Raw genomic sequence first — 21,597 nt, 5'->3', positions numbered from 1 at the left:
TTGAAGGTGTTTTAGGTTTGGGGAATTCAGAAAGGATATGTGTGGTGGGGCAGCAGGGGGAGAGAGTGAAATGAAAGATGTGGTGGAGAAAAGACAAAGGACTGGCAAGAAGCACAAGTTCTGAACTCAAAGAGCCAGATATATCTGACTTTGGAGTAGAAAGCCTCATGGAGATCATTGTAAATAACCATTAATTGCTTAAAGTGCAGCCTTACTTTCTACAAAGCCTGTAAATTGCTCCTCTTGGCTCGATGGTCATGAGATAGCAGATTGCTCTGCTGTATTTCAGGGTATGAAGTCCACATGGCCTTTTTCCCCTATTACTGACAGCACTCACTGATGACCTGAAGCTACCACTTGTTTCTGGATACCTGCCTCAAACAGGAGAGAAAGGATTTGTTTTGCATCTAAAGGAAGAAGGCAGTATTTTACATATTCAGCATGCTGATTAGAACTTCACGCAGAGCATCTTATCAAGGAACCTGGATTGCATTCACATGGCCCCTTACAGAGAGAACAAATTTGGTTGTATTTTTCTCCAGGGACATGCATAATGAATAATCTCCTGGTACAGCAGAACAGGAAACAGCTACGGTTACTCCACGTGCTGTAATCTGACACAACCATTATTTAACAATAAGATGAATTCTGATATATCTGCCTTGAAATTGTGAGAGGTTGCCCAAAAATTTTCAGAGAAAAATCAGCTACGAACAATTTTATATATCCCACATCATCCCAAAGTGTTCATTGCAGACCTCTTTTCATTCAGGACTGCACGAGGAGTTTTTTTTAACCCTTGGTTAATCCAATTACACATTCTTTTCCAGCCTGCCTTGCTGCGTGACCTTGGCCTTAGAGGTAAGAGGAGGCTGCAGCCAGGGCTGAGCTTATGGTGTGGGGCTGGGCTTCCTGCAGGAGGCACCCAGGTGCACCCACGGCCTCAGCAACGAATGAACAGCAGCTGCAGCCCCACTTGCATTTTATGGGAAGGAACAGCTATTGCGTGGAGAGCAACAACATAAAGGATGCTGCATTAGGATAATAAGAGAAAGAAAAACACGCGTGTTCTTCAGTGCAAATCACTGAGCTTCCCTCTCTCCACACCAGCTTTCTTCTCTGTCTCTCTGACTTGTATGTAGCCTACAAAGAGAACATCCAGTGACAAATGCAGGAGTGGGGCTGGCACAAATCTTATTTGGATCCACCCCAACAGTAACAGAAGGCAGACAAGATTGCTGGAGAACCCAGTGCAGAGCTACAAAGATGATGGGGGTCTGCAGCATCTCCCATACATTAAAAGGCTGAGAGCCCTGGGGCTGTTCTGCCTGGGGAAGAGGAAACTGAAGGGGGGATCTCATCAGTGCTTGTTCATATCTAAGGGGTGGGAAGTCAAACGGATGGGGCCAGGCTCTTTACAGTGGTGCCCAGCGACAGAACAAGGGGTGACAGGCACAAAGTGGAACACAAGGAGTTCCAGATAAACACAAGGGAGAATTTCTTTACTGTGAGGGTGACTGGAAAACTGCAGAGGTCCCTTCCAGCCCGTACAATTCTGTGAAGATCACAGTCTGAAGAAGTTCCCGTGCACTGGAACACGTTCACTTTGTTATTTGTGACCGAGACGGCGTGATTAACGAGGTGGTAACAGCCAGACCTTTGGTTTCACGCGGCCGTGCGATCACAACAGCGGTTCTAGTGAACTGATTTTAGAAGTTGGCAGCGGAGCCTGGTTCCTTAACGCCTGAAAGGCACAGCGGGGCTAATTCCGGAAGTTTATCAGTCTCTAACGCAAATAAAACTGCGAACACCCCATAACTGACCTTCAAGACCACACGGCTGGGTACGAGCAGGACTTGAGTTCCCATCCGTACCTACAGCACAGACCTACAACCTTCCTGATGAGAAACTCAGAGCGGAGCGACACGTGGCAGCCCGCCCCTCACTGTCCCGCTGGGCGGTGCCTCGGCTCCCTCCAACCAACTACATCCCCCGTCGCTCCCCGCGGGGCCGCCGCCGTCTGACGTGTCCCGTTCCCCCCCATTCCCGTCCTTCGTCGCCCGCTCGTTGCAGCGGGTCACGCGGCCGCTCGGTGCTGCCCACGTCACGGACAAACGCCGAACGAGGGGGCGCGACTGTGGGAACCGCCGGGACGGGGCGGGGCGGGGCGGGGGCGGGGCCGGTGTCGTCCCGTAGCGGGCGGCCTCCGGCTGTGAGTGACACAAGGCGGCCGAGCCGAGGAGCAGCCGCTCTCGCCGCCGCCTCCTGCTCGCTTCTCCCCCCCCCGCCGCCGTCTCGCCCCCTCCCCTCAGCCCCGCGCGGTGCCATGAGGCGGCACTGACGGGCGGAGGCGGCCACAGCGCAGCCCGGCGGGGGGAGCCCGGCGCGGCCCTGTAGGGCGACGGCGTCCCGCTTTGGCTCGGCGGCCAAACCCATGACTACGGCAAATTGCGGAGCTAACGACGAGTTCGACTTCAGGCTGATCTTCGGGGAGGACGGGCAGCCCGGGCCCGGGCCGCCGCTGGGCCCTGCAGGTGCGGAGCCGGCCGGGACGGGACGAAGGGGGGGGCGGCTTCCTGTTTTCCTCACGGCGCGGCGGGGGGCGGGGAGCGGCCGTACCGCCCTCAGCCATCGGGACGGGACCGGCCGGTCCCACCGCCGCCGTCATCGGGAGGGGAAAAAAGACCCCACAACTCGGGCCGTGCGAGGCCGCCGGGTCCGGAGGGCGATAATGCGGAGCTGCCGGCCGCGGGACGTTGTGTCGGTCCGCAGCCATGTTGGGCCGCCTCCCGGCTGCGGTAGGAAAAGCGCTCCGCTCTGATCCCGCAGAGTCGGCTTTTCCAGGAGTTAATTCCAGCTTTTTTTTTTTTTAATGCTGAGTTTTATCTTATAGATCCCTTGGAGAGAAAAAAATAAAGATTTTCCTTCTTTATTTCCAGCTTGATGGGACAGGAACATTAAAAAGCAGATGGTGCTTTTGGGAAGGAGAGCTGAGTTTTGCTAGCCAAAATAAATGTATAATAGACCAGATGGGCAGGATGCGTGCAAGTCAAACGGGAAACAGTGGGGATGCTCATAAATTACAAAGAAAGAAATAATAAATTTCTTCATTCCAATTTCTGCTCCCTTTTCATATGATGTTCGTACTCTAAACTGTGTTACTCAATGAGGGATCGATGAAAATGAGAAAATACTGCTTGGAAGACAGGGCATTAGAGCAGGCACGGAGGTGATGGGTCAGGGGTCCAACTTGATGATCCTGGAGGTCTTTTCCAAACTTAACGATTCTCTAATATTTGTATTTTGGTAGCACTCCGTAACAAATGGTTCAGGTCCTGCCCTACACAGAGGGGAATCTTCATGCTTGATGTGTTATGTCTGACTCTAAGGCAAGTTTGAAAACATGGCAGTCGTAATTCGTTTGCTGTAGCAGTCAGTAAGAACTCGTGTGCCTGCATCCCTGGCTGAGGAGCTCAGTGGTTGGTGGTTTGCAGGCATGGACTGGAGGTGGAAGGGTTGGGAAGGGTTGGGATCAGTCATTGCCTCCTGGAAGAACTCCTAGAGTTCAGCTGTTGATGCTCCCTGTGTGTTGAGGACTGGATTCTGTAAGAACCAAAGACCCCAATTGGAAGTCTTTCATTTTCCCTTCATATAATATATGAACAGAAACTTTATATCTCCTGAAAGAGATTATCTAGACCATATATTTCATAGCCCTATATCGTTAGCTCCAGTGATGATGGCAGTTGTGTGGCAAGATAAGCTTATAAGGGTATGTTTTTCCTAATGGAAGGTCATATTAAAACATGGAGGCCACAAGGGAAGGTGCTTAATTTGAAATAAGTAATGTTCACATTGCCAGGTCTCTTGGGGTCACCTGAAGACAAGTCTGTGTGCTTTGTGCTGTGTCTCTGGATGCTTGGATCGCATCCCTGTGAGAGAAGTGTTGGGTACAAAGTTCTTGCATAAATAGCACAGAAATCAACATTCATGCTGAGGCTGCTGTAGTGTTAACTTCTAATTGTTCTGGGTGTATATGCATTTATAAGGTGTTTTTATTTTTGACTTTTTGATCAAAACTAAGAAAATACGAAAGGACAGCTCACGTAATGTACTTCTGATTTCTGAACCCCTGCACAGATGCTGATCTCAGGCTGGAGATTACCTTATTTTGGGACTTCGAAAGGAGAGAAGGAGAAATTAAAGCAGCCTGTTTTCCATGTTAATACATAGAGTAATTTCATTGCTTTTCAGGACACTAGAACCAGAGTAGTTAGTTTTGTGCTAAGGGGCAGAAAAAGAGATGGGTGTTGTGCAGCAGTGCTTGCATGCTCAGTCTGGAAGTTGCAGTTTGTGCTGATGGGGGAGAATGCATGAAGGATGGTTCAAAGGTGCTTAGAAGTCTGAATTCTGATGCTGCAGTATCATCCATGCTTCCTTGAAGATCAGAGGGATTGCTCATTTCATCTACCTTGTGTGCTGGAATACAAATTTGGCTGTGTTCAGAAGCTTCTCAGGTAATTGTAGATGGTGATAAGGTACTGAGCACCTTCTGTAGCACCTTCCTCTTTGGTAGGTTAGTTGTCCCAGAGTAGCAGTGAGGGTTTGCTTTCATCTGGCAGCTCTCAGCAGCCAGCACAGGTGGTGGAGTTGTGGGGATTGATGAGCTTTGTCTTCCTGCCAGAAGAATCCAGGCCTTCAGTCAGTGATGGAGCACACTGAACTGAATCCCTTTGCTGCAGAGCTGTTCTCTTAGTTGCAGGAGCATCTGATTGCATCTTGTCGTGTTCTGTCAGTTGCACTGAGGTCCTGTGCAGCCTTATACAATAGACTGTTGAGTAAGTGGTGAAAGAATTCTTTCTGATGCCCCTACCCTGCTCGCCCCCACGATTTCAATGCAGTTTGGTGTAATTTTGAGAAGTTCGAATTTGGAATTTATTGGGCACTAAGCAAATAAGCACAGTGGTGGTGTCCATGCTCCTGTTAAAGGCTCATCTTTGTTGAGAATGAAGTTCACTGTTGAAATACTGAGCTGTGCAAAAGGGAGCAAAGACAAGTTGCTCTGATGTTTCTTTAGCTGAATTTGTGTTTTTAGAGTTTATCTTCTGTTTCAAAAACTTGGGTGTTTTTTTTTTTTTGTATGAGGGAAAGGCTCTTTAAAGAACTCAGGGTGTGTAGCACTGAGCTGGGAATTCAGGGTCTTGTAAAGTTCTGTACCATCCAGAATTATTCCTTGTCGGTACGTGAAATGTGTGGTGGTTTCAAATCAGAGGCTGCAAGCTGTTCAAGAAGCAGGAAAGGAATTACTCAGTTAGGAAATACAGGCAGCTGAGTGGTTGGTACTGCAGTTCAGAGCCCTGAAGAAGCTCTGTCAGAGTGAGAGGCAGGGTGAGGCTTTGGTACCCGGAGGGATGGAGCAGCATGGCTCCCTGAGCCCTCAGCCTGTTGTTCTTCAGTTATGGAGGCAAAGAAATTCCTGTTACCAGCTTGCTCTCCATATAGGTAGTCATCCTTTGTTGCTTTTGGTTTATTTTCACCGGATTTGATTGCTTTACTGCAAAAAGCAAAAAATTTTCTCCTTGGACTTTTTGTTCATAATATCTGTTTGATTTCCTTGGAAACTGTGAAAAAAGCTGGGAAAAAAAACAAAAAGAGAAAAAAAATTCTGCATATTTTCCGTGACTTGATATTTGGTTAAGTAACAGTGTTTAGTAATCTTGTTACTGGTACATTATTTCTCACAGTCCTCCTTACCTCCCGAGAAGAAAACAGACGGAGCTGTGGGTTGTTTGATTTATTTTGTTTGTTTGTTCTGTTTTTGTGTCCCAGTTTGGAGATGAATTTAGTGACAATTCAGAATGCCTTTGTTAGCTGGAGCCTGGCTCCACTGGGGGACACTATAACTGGACTTGGCTCTTCTTGTTTCTGTGCTACTTCTCGTCTAGCTTAGAGCCATTAGCTTAGTGGTTCAAGGCTGTGCCCAAATACCAATACATGTTATGCCAATGTGAATATTAAAGTAATACCTTATTTTCTTTTTGAAGGCTTCTGTATTTGTCCTTCTTTCCCTGTGAGCACCTTGGAGTTCCTTGGGCTGCTCTGCAGGTCCTGTGTGCTGAGTGCTCCAAAGTGGTGTCTACCACTGGCCTCAGGAACTCAGCAGTTCTCTGCAGCAAAAGTGTGCACTACATGAGAGTCTCTTAACTTAGAAAAATATCAGAACTGATGTTGTACTGAAACTATACTGTAATACTAGTCTTTATAGCTTTGCTTTGATCTCTGATATCTAAAGTATCCTCCACTTCTTCGACGTGTATTTGTGACACTGCTGTCAGAGGCTGTTGGTAGAGAGTAGGCGACAGGCTAAAATGTTTATAGAAGTTTGCAGTGTGCTTGAACTTTGTGTTCCTTTCCCTAAGATGGTGTTTAAGGTAGGCAGAGCTAAGAAAGTCAACTTGTGGTAGGAAAGAAAATGGTCCCACAATTAGACGGGGTGGAAAATGGAGGGCTGAATGCTGGCAGTCATTGCACACTCAAGGTGTGAGCCGAGTGGCAGTTGCTGTTGCTGACATCCTTTCTGTGACTGAGAACTTGTGGCCCAGAGCTGCCACAAAATCTGCTTTCCTTCGCCAGGAGCAACTCCTGGGATGTGACCTGCTGAAGTCTTTTTCACAGAACATCTTTCTACACACCTGTAAAGCCCTTTTAGTCCATTTAGATTTGGTTGTCTGTGGGTAGGGGAGAAAGTCTTTGCACAGGATGGTAACTCTGAGGTTAATGGCTATAATTTAAGCCATCCATATAAATACAGCAGTCCATGTGGGTCTGTAAGTGCTTGCTGTACAAAAGCGAGCTCCTGAGTTAATGCCAGCATCAGCTGGTGCAAGAAAGAAATGAATGAACAAGTAGCTTGAGTCTGTTTCTTTTTTCCCCTAGAGGTAAACCAAAATATTTGTTTATTAGATATTGAGCACTAAATGTATTTCAGTAGGCACCATCAATTGAGGGGAAATGTAATTACTGCCATGGTTTGATTTCACAAGGTGGTGATTTCTGTGATGTACACGTAGCCGGCCGATGCGCGGGGCACGATGCAAATCACGCATGGGCTGCGGTTATATAACGTGCTGGTGGAGGGCAGGGGAGCCAAGCAGCTGCAACTGGCTGAAAGCATGAGGGTCTGTGACATGGAGATAGCAGAGAAGTAGTGAGGAAGCACCCAAGGAAAACTTGCATTAAGATGAAGTCTGGTATCAATTAAGTCAGAGTTGCCTGGGCTACACTGAAACAATAATCATGGGAGGCTGACACATTTGGATCTGTTGCTGCTTTTCTGTGTTACGCTTGCTATATTCTCCCCTATGTGAATGAAGCTTGACCAGAATGAGGCCATTCAGCAGACTACCCAATTCTCATGCGTGCTATTGCAAGGCAGTTGTAGTTGCATGTGGTCTAATGCCATAACTCTCATGGTTTGGCATATGGTTTGGCTCACTGCATGGTGCATCAAGGCACGTTAATGCACAAGTTTCAGAAAGATCACTAACTTGGCCAAATGTCACTTATTTCATGTGAGCATTCATGCTCATGTGCCGCTCTCTGTTCCCCTTCCTCCCATCTGGGTGCTGGGCACAGTGCGAGTCAGAGCAAATGCTGAGAGCTGGGATGCAGAAGATTGTCTCGGTGTGAAAAACATTTGTGCCAGTGCTTGTTTCTGTAGGAAATGCTGGAAATAAATGTACTTTCTTTAAGGAGAAAGTAGCTCTCTACTTAAAATGTGACTGTCTTTTTTCCTTTTATTCTTTCCTGCTGCAAGCAGTTGATCATATCCCACTAGAGGACTAGTTAAGTAATGTTGCTGTTGAACAAGTGAGAAACAAGAGTAGTTTGGGCCCTGGTCAGTAGTAAGCAGCAGTTTGGCTGTTCACAGCAATAACGTAAATACAGGAGTTGTTGCCTAAAGCTGCCCTAGTGGGCCAGGGAAGTACGTGGAGCAGTGCTGGCAGTCAGCCCAGCCTGTAAAGCAGCATCCAGGTCCGTGCATTTGCCCAGGCATGCCGTGTGGGGTTCAGATGACAGTGGAATTTAAGATGAGTGAAACGATCGGTAGGGCTGGGTGAAATGGCAAAGCAGGAGCAGGCTTAGTCCTGAGTCAGAGTTCTGTTCTGCCTTTAGAACACCCATCTGTATGGGTTTTTGTGAAAGGCTGGGGATGTAGGTTGTACCAAACCTTGTAGAGCTGTTTGGTCTGAGGACATGCCAAGCTATCGGTGAGCAGGCTGGCTGTGTGCTGGCTGTATGCGGGCTGTATGCGGGCTGTGCTGCTCGGCAGTTCACTGCACAGCTGAACTTAATCATCTACTGCTCCTCTGGCTGAATATCCCACCGACATCGTGTGCTGTGGATTCCTTTCAGGCAAAGGATGATGGAGTGATGGAAATTATTTTCCCGAGGTTTTGAGGAGGTTTAGTTTTTGTTTTTAGGCACTTGGGGAAATGGGAAGAAAAAGAAGTCTTGTCTGGTTTGGTGTTTTTATGTTCTTTTTTAAGCAGGAACAAATACTGCGTAAAAAACAGTTGCAGGTGAACACATGGGCAGGTACCTACAGCTGATTCACCACCCCTAGAAATGGAGAATCTCCTTGTTAGCCTTTGTTTAATAAATTGCTCCTTAGGTTATTCATCGCTTCTAAAAGAGAGAAAGACTTCTAAAAAAAAAATTGTTAGTTGAGGTTGAATTTTCTGAATCTTTAGCAGTTTTGTTGAGGGAGGAATTCAGAATATTCCTTTACTTTTAGGTCCCTTCTAATCTAGATTTTTGTTCTTTAGATAAGAGCTTATTCAGAACTGCAAGAGGCAAAAACCTTACATTGGTTACTTAACAAGAATCCATGCTCTGTGACTGTGAACTTTCATTTTGAGAAGCCAGTGCTGTGGGAAGGAGTTTCTTCTTTTTTGTAAGTTGTTTTGTATTGTTTTGAGCAAACAGAAAAATGAGAAGATCACTTAAAGGTAAATGCAGCAATGAGCAGCCACTGTGCTGTGCCACAGGGAATGCACGTTGTGATGGGGTGTTACCTTCTATCTGAATCGGTTTACAGAGTTCTTGCATCACCCAAAATGAAACCTACCCCAAAAACAGAATCTCGAGCTGATGGTGAATCCAGGATGCTGTTATTAACTGTGACAGTGGTTTGCTGCTGTGGCTGACTGCATAAAGGGCTGTAATAATGTCTATGATCATTTATAAGCACGCATATGTATTTTAAGTAAAATGTAGCAGTTCCATAAGTCACAGACACAAAGGAGCAGCGGGGATGGAGTAGCGACACAATTACAGAAGGCTTTAGTGGAGTCATTTGGGACTGCCGTACTCAAGCGACAATGCCAGAAGGGAATGTGTGGTTTGAACCACTGAGAAAACCTGCCAACATTTTGTATTGTGTACAGCTTCTTTAAATTAGATCAGAGTTCCTGTGTTTCATGGGTGTAAACTATCAGGTCTAGGTGTTCAAGCAGCAGCTGCTGGTACCTTTTGTATTGCTTAGCATTTCTGCTGGCGGGGGGAGGATTTGTTTTTAAGCTGATTAGGTGCGGTGTTTGGTGAAGCCTTCCCTCCTGCTCGAATAAACACAAGTTATTTAGGACTCTACAAATAAATATGTAAGTTCCAGGGTTTGCGTGTGGCACAGTTCTCCTGTACAGTGTGGGCATCACCTGGAATTTTGGTGTTCTTTCTCTGCCTCTGTGTTCACGTGGCTGTTGGGTTGGCTTCACCTGGCTGTTCCCCTGAGCATGTGCTGGGCTGTTAGATTCTCATTTCTGCCCATTATACCACATCAGTTGGTTAACAGTGTGAATTCAGGGGTTGCTAATTCTTCACTGTTGTGAGCGCTTCTCATTCTAGCTTGTTTCAGTCTCTCTTTGAGATCTGCGTATGCAAAGTTTGCATGTTAGTGAGTTGAAGCACTGAGTTGTCTGTAGGGTAGTGTTGCCTGTGGTGAAATGAAAGGGTTTGCCCTCTGTAATACTGCAGGACAGCTGTAGAAGTACAGTGTGGCTTTGCTGAGGTGTGAGATGTTCCCAACCTAGTTTGCTCAGATCCCATCAATACCAATCTCAGCATCCATGTCGTGCTCTGTTTGAACAGAAAGGGACATGCCTCCAGTTCTGCCTCCCCTTCTTGTACTGTATAACTTAGCCTCTCCCTGCTCAAACTTTTTGCCTTCAGTTCTTGTGTTCTTTTCCAGCAAGCTTTCTCAAAGGCCACAACCTATGTCATTATGCTGTCCTGTAAGCTAAGATACTTGTGTTGGGTGTGTTGTTTTTATTTTGCTGTGGCCTTACTTAAGTGCTCTGGTTCTGAAAAGTCAGCTTCTCTGCAGTGCTTGCTTTGGAACTGAGGCGGACAGTACACCTGGAAGTCTCAGTATAGATCAGGCTGCTGTCAATAAGCTCGTGGATGTTAGAAGTTGATCAATGGCCAATGCAGTCACGCAGGCAGTTAGGTGATAATTTCAGTTTCTTGATAGAGCATTCACCCTTTATGAAGTCTTTTAGGTTTGCCCCTAGAATTGAGTTGTGTTGTGAGTGATAAATCAGGTTATAATACCAACAACCCGGACAAACCTTTAGCCAGCAGCTATAGCACATAATTCCCTTTTTCTCCTCAGTCACTTACTGTCATTCTGTCTTTATCATCACTCATTGTCATGTGGTCAGGCACTGTGCAGCAGTTTTGGGGTGCTCAGTTTTCTCTTGGTCCACACATACCAGATGCTCAGGGACTGCAGGGCTGAGTTCTTCCACAGCATCTGGTAACTGAACAAGTAAAATACTCTACTTCATCTGGAGAAGTGCAGTAACAACTATGTGTTATTAACTACTGTGTGGAGGTACTGTGCCATTTAAAGAGTCTCTGAACTGCTTGGGTCTTGTCGAGCTGACTTTCAGTCTAACACAGGATGATGGTTGAGACTTCAGACTGAAGAGCAGCAGCTTCCTTTGAGATGTGAGGATCTGGTGCCCTAAAGCGGGATGTGCTCTTGAGTGACACACCCATGGAGAGAAAATGGGAGGCAAAAGGCAGCCATGGAACTTGGAGATTTTTACAGCAAGAAGTAAATATTTTTCTTTCACCTGTTATGAATATTAATGGATAGTCCTTAAATACTGAATCACAAACTTTAACAAGCTTTCACTTAAAAGCTTGCTTCATAATCAGCAGAAATACCAGGAGAGGTTGAGAAGGCACAGGTATAAACAGTGCCTCGCTCTTCCGGTTTCTGTTTTCTGTTCTTGTAACTGAGAATGACAGTCCTATTGAAGCTTACTGCTACAAGCTGGATTTTCTTGCCTGCTTTTTACATTGGTCTAATCAGCATCTCTCAAAGCACTTTGCAGAGAAAGATTAGGAAGACTTGTATTTTAAAAACATGGAAGAAAATGGCAAACTGAGTTAATCTCAGTTGAGAAACAAGTATGTAACTTTTTGGAACATACTTATAGCTTAAGTATAGATGCATTTTATTTTGTGTTTATTTTAGTCTTTCTTATGTGCCAAATAAAAGTTAATGACTTGTTTCCCTATTTGGAACTGAATTCTGTTACGTTAGAGGGAGGCTTGATGTTTGTTACTCACATGGGCAGCCATTCCAGGTTCAACGTTGTACCAGGCTGTGGCCTAAGGCTTTGACTGCACGTTACGCCTGTATTTGGTAGTGCAGCCACCTGCGGATCCTGTCCTGGTTGCTTGTTTCTCCATATGTCCTAAGGCTTAATGTTACTGCACTGTAAATCAGATTGCCAAAATCATCTGGGTTAAAAATATGGCTCTTCTCCTTGCCCTTCCCCCTTTGTGTGGGTGGGTGGGCAGTTACTGCTGAAAAAACCTAAGGTGGAGCTCCACCCTGCCAGCCTGCCTGTTCTTTTTTTAATGCAGTGTCAGTTGTAAACATTTGATACGCTGTATGATTCTCTTGCTTCAACTGCTGCAGCTTCGTTACTGTCCTGCGGTTCCACTGAGGACAGCTCATTCTCATCCACACTGGAATTTGGAAGCTTCTACTGTAGAAAGGATTGTTTTTCTTTCACATTTCCATTGTCCTCGCTTAACATGAGAAGATGAGTAAAATTGGCAAGTGAAGTTTTGATGGCCATGACAAAGCTGCCTGTGGCGTATGTGACTGACAGAAGTACATTTATTTTTGTCCTTTTTGAGTAATCAGATATGCATGAAACAGAGCACAGAATCATCGAACAGGGAGAACTCCTTTACAAAAACGAGGTTGATGTAAATCATCTCTTTCCTGAAAGCTTTGCACTACTGTTCTATGTGTTTGTAAGCTCGGAGTGCAAAGAGGTCTTTTCCGTCTGCTCCGCATTGTCACTCTAATTGTTTTAACAATTTATGCTTTTTTATTACCATATTTGGTGGCTTACTAGTCAGTTCTGCTCCTTTATAAACCAACACGTGGCTGTGTTTCTCAGGGTTTGTTTTTTTTTGAGTTGGGTCGTTTTTAAGCTGCCTGCTAGAACTGATTAAGCTTGTCAGAAGACAGGAATTGTCTCTGGAGAGCTAACAGGTTGCAATGGAAAACTGGAATGAAATATCCAACTGTAGAGATTTAATATGGTTGTGTACCAAAAAGAACTCTGATCAGCTCTGGTTTTAAGTGCACAATAGGAAAACTGTGGCTCTTGAGTATTTTTGGTTCTTTGTGAAGATTGAGACTCTTCTTTCACCCCAAGAAAGAAGATGCAACTTAGCAGATACTGACGTTTTAGAAACGGAGCTATATACATTTTGTGTTCATTTTAGCAGCTATTTTTGTGGCATCATTGTAATACTGTAAAGTTTGAAAAGAGATGGTGGTGCCTGACTTTGGCAGATCTGTGTAAGGGAAACTTGATCACAGCCTGAACCTCTAATTAACCATCTGAGGCAAGTGACGAGTCAGCTGTGGGAGCACAGGTGAAGGTAATTCAGCTGTGCTGCTGGAAGGGGGGAGCTTGATTCCACCTCTCCTAGATCCCATTTAAGGGCTGACCACCACTATGGCAGCATCTTGTTCTGGGGATCACTCCTTTGTGGAGTTTTTGTGGTGAGCATCCATCTTGACTGAAAGCCTCATCGTTGGTGAGTCTTTCTTAGGTACTTTATGGCTATTTACTCTGTAATTACAACTATACACTTGTGTTATTCCAACTATACAACCTGAAAAACTGAAGAGGTTATCATTTTCTTTTTGAAGTTTGGGAACGGAGATTATGTGACTTGCATTAGAGCACAGATGATGGCTGTGGTGGTGCTCAAGTCTTTCCTAATACTATTTAAAGGACTCGATTACTGATCCTGTATTCACAGTGGTATTTTTATAAGACCTAGGTCGTGTTGCACTTGCTTAGTACCTTATGACAACTCGTATTGTCTGAAACCTGTTTGTTTGTGGGCTTACAAACCTAGGATAATGAAATGGTTTGAGTGTATTTGGCACGGGGCTTGTGTTCAGACATTTGATGGCAATTGACCTTCCTTCTGTGGAGAAATCTGGCTGGTTTCACAGCTGCACATAAGCTGTGCCAGTACGTGGCTGAGCAATGAGCAACTGGTGGGCGAGCATAACGAGTCCTGAGCGTGCAGTCTGATGCAGCAAGCAGTGAGCAAAATGCACTTCAGAAACAGTTGTTCTGGGTATTATTTCATTATATTCCCTGGTTATGTTGAAGCGTAGTTAACAGCTTAGTCAGAAATGAGCCATTGGTGTTCTAACACTGAATGGAAGCTGCCATGCACCAGCCTGCTTCCAGACGGTCACAAATGTGTGCTCTGACTGACAGCCTGCCCGGCTCCTGTCGGTGAGGGGTGGCACAGACACCCGATGTCGGATTGCATTGCAGGTCTGCAGCTTTATATAGCTGTTGTTCGATTCGTGGATGGGGGAGATATGCTGCCTTTTATGTTCTCTGTAGTAAATGTGTTCTCAGCAGGGTGTAGAAGAGGGCTTTGCTGTACTGCTGAAGACTCCCTGGCTTGTGTGTGTGTGGCAGTGTTAAATGCCTCAGTAAGTTCAAGCAAAGCTGAGCTGCCTTCTGCACTGGCTGCCCAAAAGACCTTCCATCGTAAAACAGAATTAGTTTGACGTGGTTTTGTTCCTAACTGATGCTGACTTCATGTTTTGTTTCCCTGTCTTCTTTTTAAATGCTAACTGGAACAAATTACTCCTGTAACTGAAGTTACACTGATTGGTCTGTAGTTCTTCAGTGCTCTTTAACCTTTTATTCAGTCCAGTTTTCTTTACCCTGTATTACTATTAATTTTGCTGATTTACTTGATTGACTTCATGAAGACAAGACATTTAACATCTGCCCTTTCAAGGTCATGGCGGACTTCTGATATGGGTGGCAGTGCTTTTTTTCAGTCTTTATGTGCTGCTGTATATATCTACCTATCATCTTGTCCCCGTGTGTTTGTGGTATTTTTTAATGCTCAACTTTGCTAATGTGATTTATTTAATGTTTCTTGAGCAGTTCCTTCATAGATTTTAATGTTGGTGAAGGCCTCGTGACCAGGCTGACTTTCACCTTGCTCCCTTATCATGATTACTGGGATGCAGTAGGTCTCCTATTAAGATTCCTAATATCCATGACTCCATTTCTGCTTTGAGATGCTTTGTGTTTCCATTTTGCCTTATACTTCTCTTTTCTGAGACTTCTGTGAATTTGTTTATTCTCTGCTTTCTTGAAGCCCTGCATTGGATTGTTTTTCTGAGCTATTGTCTCCATTTTATGGATTGTCAATCTTTCTCTTCCTCCCCACCCCCAACTAGTTTCTTTTGCCCAAATTGTATTTGTCTTTGTAGGTTGACTTTCCTTTTAGTTAAGGGGCTCATCCAGATCAAATTCTCCCTACAGTTAATACGACCAAAGGAAATTGCTGGTAACTCATTCAGTGGAATTGATGAGACACATTGTGTAAGTCCTAGTGTTGTTGCTTTTATAAGCAACTAACAGATTGTTTTAACACACGGCTATAAGGGGAGAGTTGGAGGATGGTCCCAAACTAAGATCAAGCTGCCTGTTTATTGATGTTGTCTGTAGTGGTGACTATAGACTTAAAAATACATTGTTTCCATGGTCATAAGGGTGCTGTTGGTGGGGGTGTCTGTTAGTTTCATAGGCCTTAATCCAGGTTTCTGGCTTCCTGTTTTTGGAGCGTGCACATGGGGTAATGGGAGAAGTGGTGCCAGCTCAGTAGAGGCAGTTTGTCATGGAGCAGGAGCAGCAGAGCCGGGCTCAGGGACACACCTGCCTTTCTCCTGAGGCCCTTCCCAGCCTGCAATGATGTTCCTGTGCTCTTACAATCTTTCCACCTCAGCTCTGTGAAATGCGAGTTCTGAATGTACCTGCGTGTTTTGTAAATCCCAGTGGCACTGGAAGAGAAGCCTTCTTAAATATTGTGAGATTTCTTGATTGTTTCTGCAGGAGAAATAATTAAGGCTCTTTGCATTGCTGAGAGTTTTAACCCAGCAATGTACTGCTGCTGTCCCTAATGCGGTTTGTGACAGTAACACACAGGACTGTTGTTTTCCTATAATGTTTTTAATATTATTTCAAAATTTCTTTAACTGTGTGTTTCTTTTCTAACTCTCAAGTAGCTGTGTAAATGCTTACTAATTTAAGTCATCCTTCTATCGGGATTGCCTTTTTTCTTTCTTGGCCAACTGTCCTAATACTAAATTAGGGAACAAAGACATCTGTGACCCTGCATATGAATATACCAGTCAATGTGGAAAATCTGTGACTAATTACTGTTTGCCTTTCATGTTCTGTGGTGGGAAACAGCAGAAGATTTTATTTTTCTTTCCTCCCAAATAAATTTAAGATCTTCATTGTGGTGAAAAGATAGAGAAGTGTCGTTCTGACAGTGTTCAGTGCAGTGACCTTTTGGTAATTATTTGTGTGACAGGCAAGGCAGTCCCTTCATAGTGTCGTGATGCTGTTAGTAAATGCATATTCATAAAGCAGCACATAATAGTGTTGTGGCTTTTTTTTGTGCTCTTAGAGCACGTAATAATGGTAATGCCATAGTTATATAAAGAATGTTACGTATGACTATGTAATGTCACATCTAAAATCACATAGTGCTGAATATTACTCTTAAATGAGTTTTTGTGCCTCTTTCAGTATACAGAGTTACAGTCTGTTCCTTGGTAGCGTTGTGCTTTGTCTCCACTTGAAAATGCTTTCTTCTTGTCTCTGAGGAAATGCTTTCTTGTGTTGTTTCTGAATAATGTCTTTTAGTTAATTTTATGCTGATTGCTCTAAATGAAACTTAGAATAGAATGACTTGATTAACATCCTACATTTTTCTTTTCATCATGGAGAAGGCTAAAATACATGGCTTCCTGTCTGGGTACTTTATTTGATTGTGAGAGTAAGTGTATTTAAAATCATCTTCATTTCAAGTTGCAAGGCAGCAAATTGAGGGGCAGTATTAAAACATCTAGGGTAAATGTGCATCTTTTTTAATGAGCAGAAATTTCTGCTGAGCTGTGAAAAAAGAGTTGGCTGGAGGGATCTTTTGCTTGATGATAGCTTGTAATGAATCTTCAAGTCTGAAAAGATTGGGCAAATGTTGATATCCTACTTGGAATCCCTTTCACAAGGGAAAATAAATGAATATAGGTGGTCGTGAAATTCCTCTAAGCACTTCTGAGACAAATGTCTCATTGGCACTTAATACTGGGAAGCAGAGCAAGAGGATCTGCTTTGGTTCTGTGAGACGAAGCTGCTGAATCCATCGCAGTTGCGTGCTTTCCTTAGGAATATTTCCTATGTTTCAGTTAAGTTTGTGAGAGTTGAGACTCTTCTGCCTTTTTTATGCTGGATGGCTTTTGCTCAAACTTTATGAGACTTAAAAAAAAAAAAGCTGGTCTGTGAGATGGGAACCTGACAGTTTTCTAGGCAACCAAGAAGACCTTTGGGATGAGATTCTTTGTACTGTATTTAATAACGTTTCTTGCTAGGCCTTGTTGTGTTTATCTGTCATCTCCATTGAAGTTTGAGTCACTGAAAGATGCTTTCTGATGTTAAGAGAGATAAATCTTATGCATGTCCTATTCTGGTGCTCATAATTATTGATGAGATTGCAGAAAGTGTTGTATTTGTTCATATTCATGTTAAGATGATCAAGCATCTGATGATGATACAAGAATTAAGAAGTGAATAAATTTCAAATAGTTGTGAAAGATGATGATTGAGATGAGCATTCCATATTAGATCGTTTCAGGACTTTAAACCTGTGTTCTGTGTTTATTACATATTCAGCTACTGAAGATGCAGATAAATGGCAGAATCTGGTTGAAAGCAAGATTTATGAAAGAAAGCTTAAACTGTTGTATAAATATATAAATGGGATGGGTCTAAAATAATTAGCTTTTTTTTTTTGCTCGCAATGTAATGAGTAATGACTAAGGTGTTGAAAGCAAGTCGTGTCTGGGGAACAAAAGAGTTTCGTAACATTTTTCAAGTAAAGTATTCTGATTCAGCTCTTCTTTTATATTTTTTTTTCAGATCTTGAGTCTGATGACTGTGCATCCATATACATCTTTAATGTAGACCAGCCATCATCTTCTGTAAATCAGCCAATTTGTATTCCTCGCCATGGACTGCAGTCTCACTCCTCTCCTCTGTCACCACCTACAAGACTTCAGAGTCATAAGAACTACGAAGGAACTGGTGAGGTACCAGAATCCAAATACAGTCCACTAGGTGGACCCAAACCCTTTGAGTGCCCAAGTATTCAGATTACTTCTATTTCACCTAATTGTCATCAAGGGATTGAAGCCAATGAAGATGAATTGCACACAAATGGCACAGAAAATGAGTATATGGAAAGACCTTCACGGGACCATCTCTATCTTCCTCTTGAGCCATCATATAGGGAATCATCCCTTAGTCCAAGCCCTGCCAGCAGCATTTCCTCCAGAAGTTGGTTTTCAGATGCTTCCTCTTGTGAGTCCATTTCCCATGTTTATGATGATGTAGACTCGGAGCTAAATGAAGCAGCTGCTCGATTTACCCTTGGCTCTCCTCTGGCCTCTCCTGGTGGTTCTCCAAGAGGTCCTAGCGATGAATCTTGGCAACAGCCCTATGGGTTTGGGCATGCCTTGTCACCTAGACAGTCTCCCTGTCATTCTCCTAGAACTAGCATTACAGATGAAAACTGGCTAAGCCCCAGACCAACATCAAGGCCCTCCTCAAGACCTACATCCCCCTGTGGGAAACGACGACACTCCAGTGCTGAGATTTGCTATGCTGGTTCTCTCTCTCCTCACCATTCTCCAACTCCATCACCTGGTCATTCTCCCAGAGGAAGCATAACAGAAGACACGTGGCTAAACACTTCCATCCATAATGTGCAAGGTCTTAATTCCGGCCTTTCACCGTTTCAGTGTTGTACAGAGACTGATATTCCTCTTAAAACAAGAAAGACCTCAGAGGATCAGACTGCTACTTTGTCTGGAAAAATAGATATCTGCCCTGAAGAGCAGGGCAACTTATCATCTTCCCTTGAAAATGCAGTAGATGACTGCTCTGGTTCACAACACAGCTTGAAAAAAGATTTGCCCGGAGACCAATTTCTGTCTGTTCCTTCGCACTTTACTTGGAACAAACCAAAGCCTGGTCATACTCCTATATTTCGGTAAGTTGTAAGAAAATATCCAAGTCCTTCAGAAGGTTTCTTTCCAATGCATCCTACGTAGGCATGCTAATGTGCTTATATTTCTATGATATATAAGACTTCTAAAAGAAGACTTCTTGGAGGCAGATAATTAGAAAAAAGCGAGTTGGGACTTTAAATGTCCTTCTGTTTCTTTCTTTAAAAGAGTACAGTAGATACACTGTAACATAGGAACTGAATTTACTTAAATACAGGCTGTTTTTGTTTGTGCACAGAGCCCAGCTAAATAAAATGACTGTAGCTTTTGTGTGTGCTTATGTTTTAAGTAGTTGCATCTAATCTGAACAGTTAGCATTTTAGTGTGACTGGGGTGCATGAAAAAAAGCATGGCTAGCAGGTTGAGGGATGTTATCCTCCCCCTCTGCTCTGTTCTGGTGGGACCACATCTGGGGCACAGGGTCCAGTTGTGGTCTCTCCATTTCAAGAAAGAACTGCTGGAGAGGGTCCAGCAAAGATGGGCCTGGAGCATCTGCCTAATGGGGAATGTTGAGAGCCCTGTGACTGTTCATCCTGCAGAAAAGAGAGCTGAGAGAAGGTCTTATCAATGCTAGTAAATACCTAAAGGATGGGAGTCGAGTGGATGGGACTAGGCTCTTTTTGGTGGTGCTCTGTGACAACAAGGGGCAGTGGGCACAAACTGGAACATAGGAAGTTCCATGTGAACATGGGGAAAAGCTTCTTTACTGCGAAGGTGACTGAACGCTGACACAGGCTACCTCGAGAGGTGATGGAGTCTCCTTCTCTGGAGATATTCAGACCTGCCTGGACACTTACCTGGGTAACCTACTGTCAGAAACATGCTTTAGCAGCAGGGTTGGACTAGAAGATCTCCAGAGATCCCTTCCAGAGCCTACAATTCTATGATTCTTAAAAGAAATGTTACTGCTCATTTTATAAGTCTGTGACAACACAAAAGAGGTGGAGGTTTCACTTTCTTTTATTTTCACTTGCTTCTTTGGGTTGGTGGAATTCTACAAATTAGGACAGAGAAAGTAGATCTGCATGTCATGCTGAGTGCCAACTAGAAGGAATTCCTTTCTGAGCTTTGACTCCAACGGTATTTTCTAACAACCTGGTGCTGAGTTAGTCAAGTCTTGTCCCAGGTTACTTTATTATGCTGATTCAGTAGAAGGAATTAGTTCAGCTGGAGGAAGAATTTACTTTCCCTCCTTCCCATTCTGTTATTTTTTTCGGTGTAGCAGGTCTGTGAGAGAGCTTATAGGACCACAGTGCAGTGTAGGTAGGGTAGAAATGAGAACTGAAGTAGTATTGTTGCTGACTGGGTAGCTATTGCAGTCACTCAGCTAAAAATTATCTGCCTTCTTCCTGAACCTTTTTGTTGCTTTGCTGGGTTTGAAAAGCAAGGGGTAGAGGGGTGCTGGAAGATGAAGCTATCCTTCTGGTTTTGTGTAGATGTTTTCTAATAATGTTAGGTTAGTGTATGTAAAACAATTATCCGTACAAAAACACGCCATAGGCTTAAATGTTGGTGTTCCTTTACTAATGTGTACTGATTTGAAAATAAGGGGTTGAAATAATGTCATTCTGTAGAGGCTGTGCTTAAGATTAGATCTTCAGGGATGTAGTAGATGAATATATCAGTGTAGTGAATGAAGCAGTTTCTTAGCAGGCAAAGAAAGCAAAAGCAAGAACTAATGATCGATTTCATCCAGAATGTCAGAATTTATTTAAAAGCTGGTACTTGTCAAAAACATAAAATAAGCACGCATGCAGAAGAAGGTAAAGACCAAATCTCTGGACAAGTAAACTGAACAAAACAAGCTGTGTACCTTTGCTGCTCAAAATATACCCTGATTATTGAATTAGTGGAAATGGTTACATTAGCAGCTGTATCCTCAGTGAAATGTTAACTACTTCGCATTTGCAGCCTGTTCCACTGGTGCGGTGAGACTGTGTGACTTCAGGATATCCTAATGTTTCATCCTAAACTATTTTGATTTTGATGCTCACAAAGTAGGGAAGCTCATTTCACTTCTGTTTTATGAATAAAAATGAAATGAAGGGAAATCTCATTGAAGTAGTCTATGATAGTAAATAAAAGCAGGCACCTCAGTAGTCATAAGTTAGATACTAATTGCAATTATGTGCTTATATATTGCACCTAGATAGCTCTGAACGTCTATTCCCATTTATTTCTGTGAAAGCTGCAGCAGATAGAGCACAGTAACGCTATTGGGTAGAACAGATTGTCAGCTACTAGACATTGTTTTTCAGTATAGTCACCAGCATTTGCTGTGCATTGTGACCTGTGATGAACAAGAGCCTGCATGCCACGCTCATAAAAACGTACAGAATGTAAGAGAATATTGGTGGGAAGGTTCTGTTGCCATATTACTAGCATCCACCTCTGCTGTTGTGGGCCAACATCATAAAATAGGGGGCATTACTTTCAGAACGGTCCTTACATGCACTATGCATGGCATGATATTAATTGTAATAAAGCTTGTAAAATATGTAATTATAAACTGAAAAATTGCAAATGGACAGTTAGTAGGACATCAGTGAGTCATGCATTTTTTTATTTAAAACAAGTTCAGGATAGTTCTCTTTGGTGGTAGATACTTAATGGCAACTTGAGAGTGTTTACCTGCACTTCTGTAGCACTTACATCTGAAAACTACGATTGCTGACAATGTTACCTACTTTTTCAGGAAAAGAACCTGTAACAGTAGTGGCAGATAGTAAAATACTTGCAATAGTCAGTTCTGTCCCCTAAACATTTCTGTTGTTGGTCTGGGGTGGAGAGAGGAGGAGAGGAGTTGGGTTGCATTTTTAGCATAACTATTGGGATCTCTGTGATTCTATAGAAGAATAAATTTTCCGGTGTGAGTG

The 21,597-nt window shown here is 43.6% G+C and overlaps 1 protein-coding gene across 5 annotated transcripts in view; it reads left to right on the top strand.

The window, feature by feature from the left end:
- Positions 1-2,029: 2,029 nt before the first annotated feature.
- Positions 2,030-21,597, top strand: part of NFATC3 (nuclear factor of activated T cells 3) — a 58,407-nt gene continuing 38,839 nt past the window's right edge. For 2 of the 5 annotated variants that reach the window (XM_015873799.3, XM_015873798.3), the window contains exons 1-2: positions 2,030-2,534; positions 17,574-18,705. In XM_015873799.3, the coding sequence (XP_015729285.1) occupies positions 2,435-2,534; positions 17,574-18,705 (1,232 nt within the window). In that variant the 5' untranslated portion in view covers positions 2,030-2,434. Of the gene's footprint in view, positions 2,535-13,768; positions 13,899-17,573; positions 18,706-21,597 lie in introns of those variants that run through there. The other 3 variants (XR_014947745.1, XR_014947744.1, XM_085551766.1) reach the window with 2 other exon arrangements.

Source organism: Coturnix japonica, chromosome 6, assembly GCF_054131305.1.
Source record: "Coturnix japonica strain WE chromosome 6, WE-NBRP24, whole genome shotgun sequence".
In the NCBI taxonomy this organism is placed as follows: Eukaryota; Metazoa; Chordata; class Aves; order Galliformes; family Phasianidae; genus Coturnix; species Coturnix japonica.
This window is presented reverse-complemented; position numbering and strand designations above follow the sequence as displayed.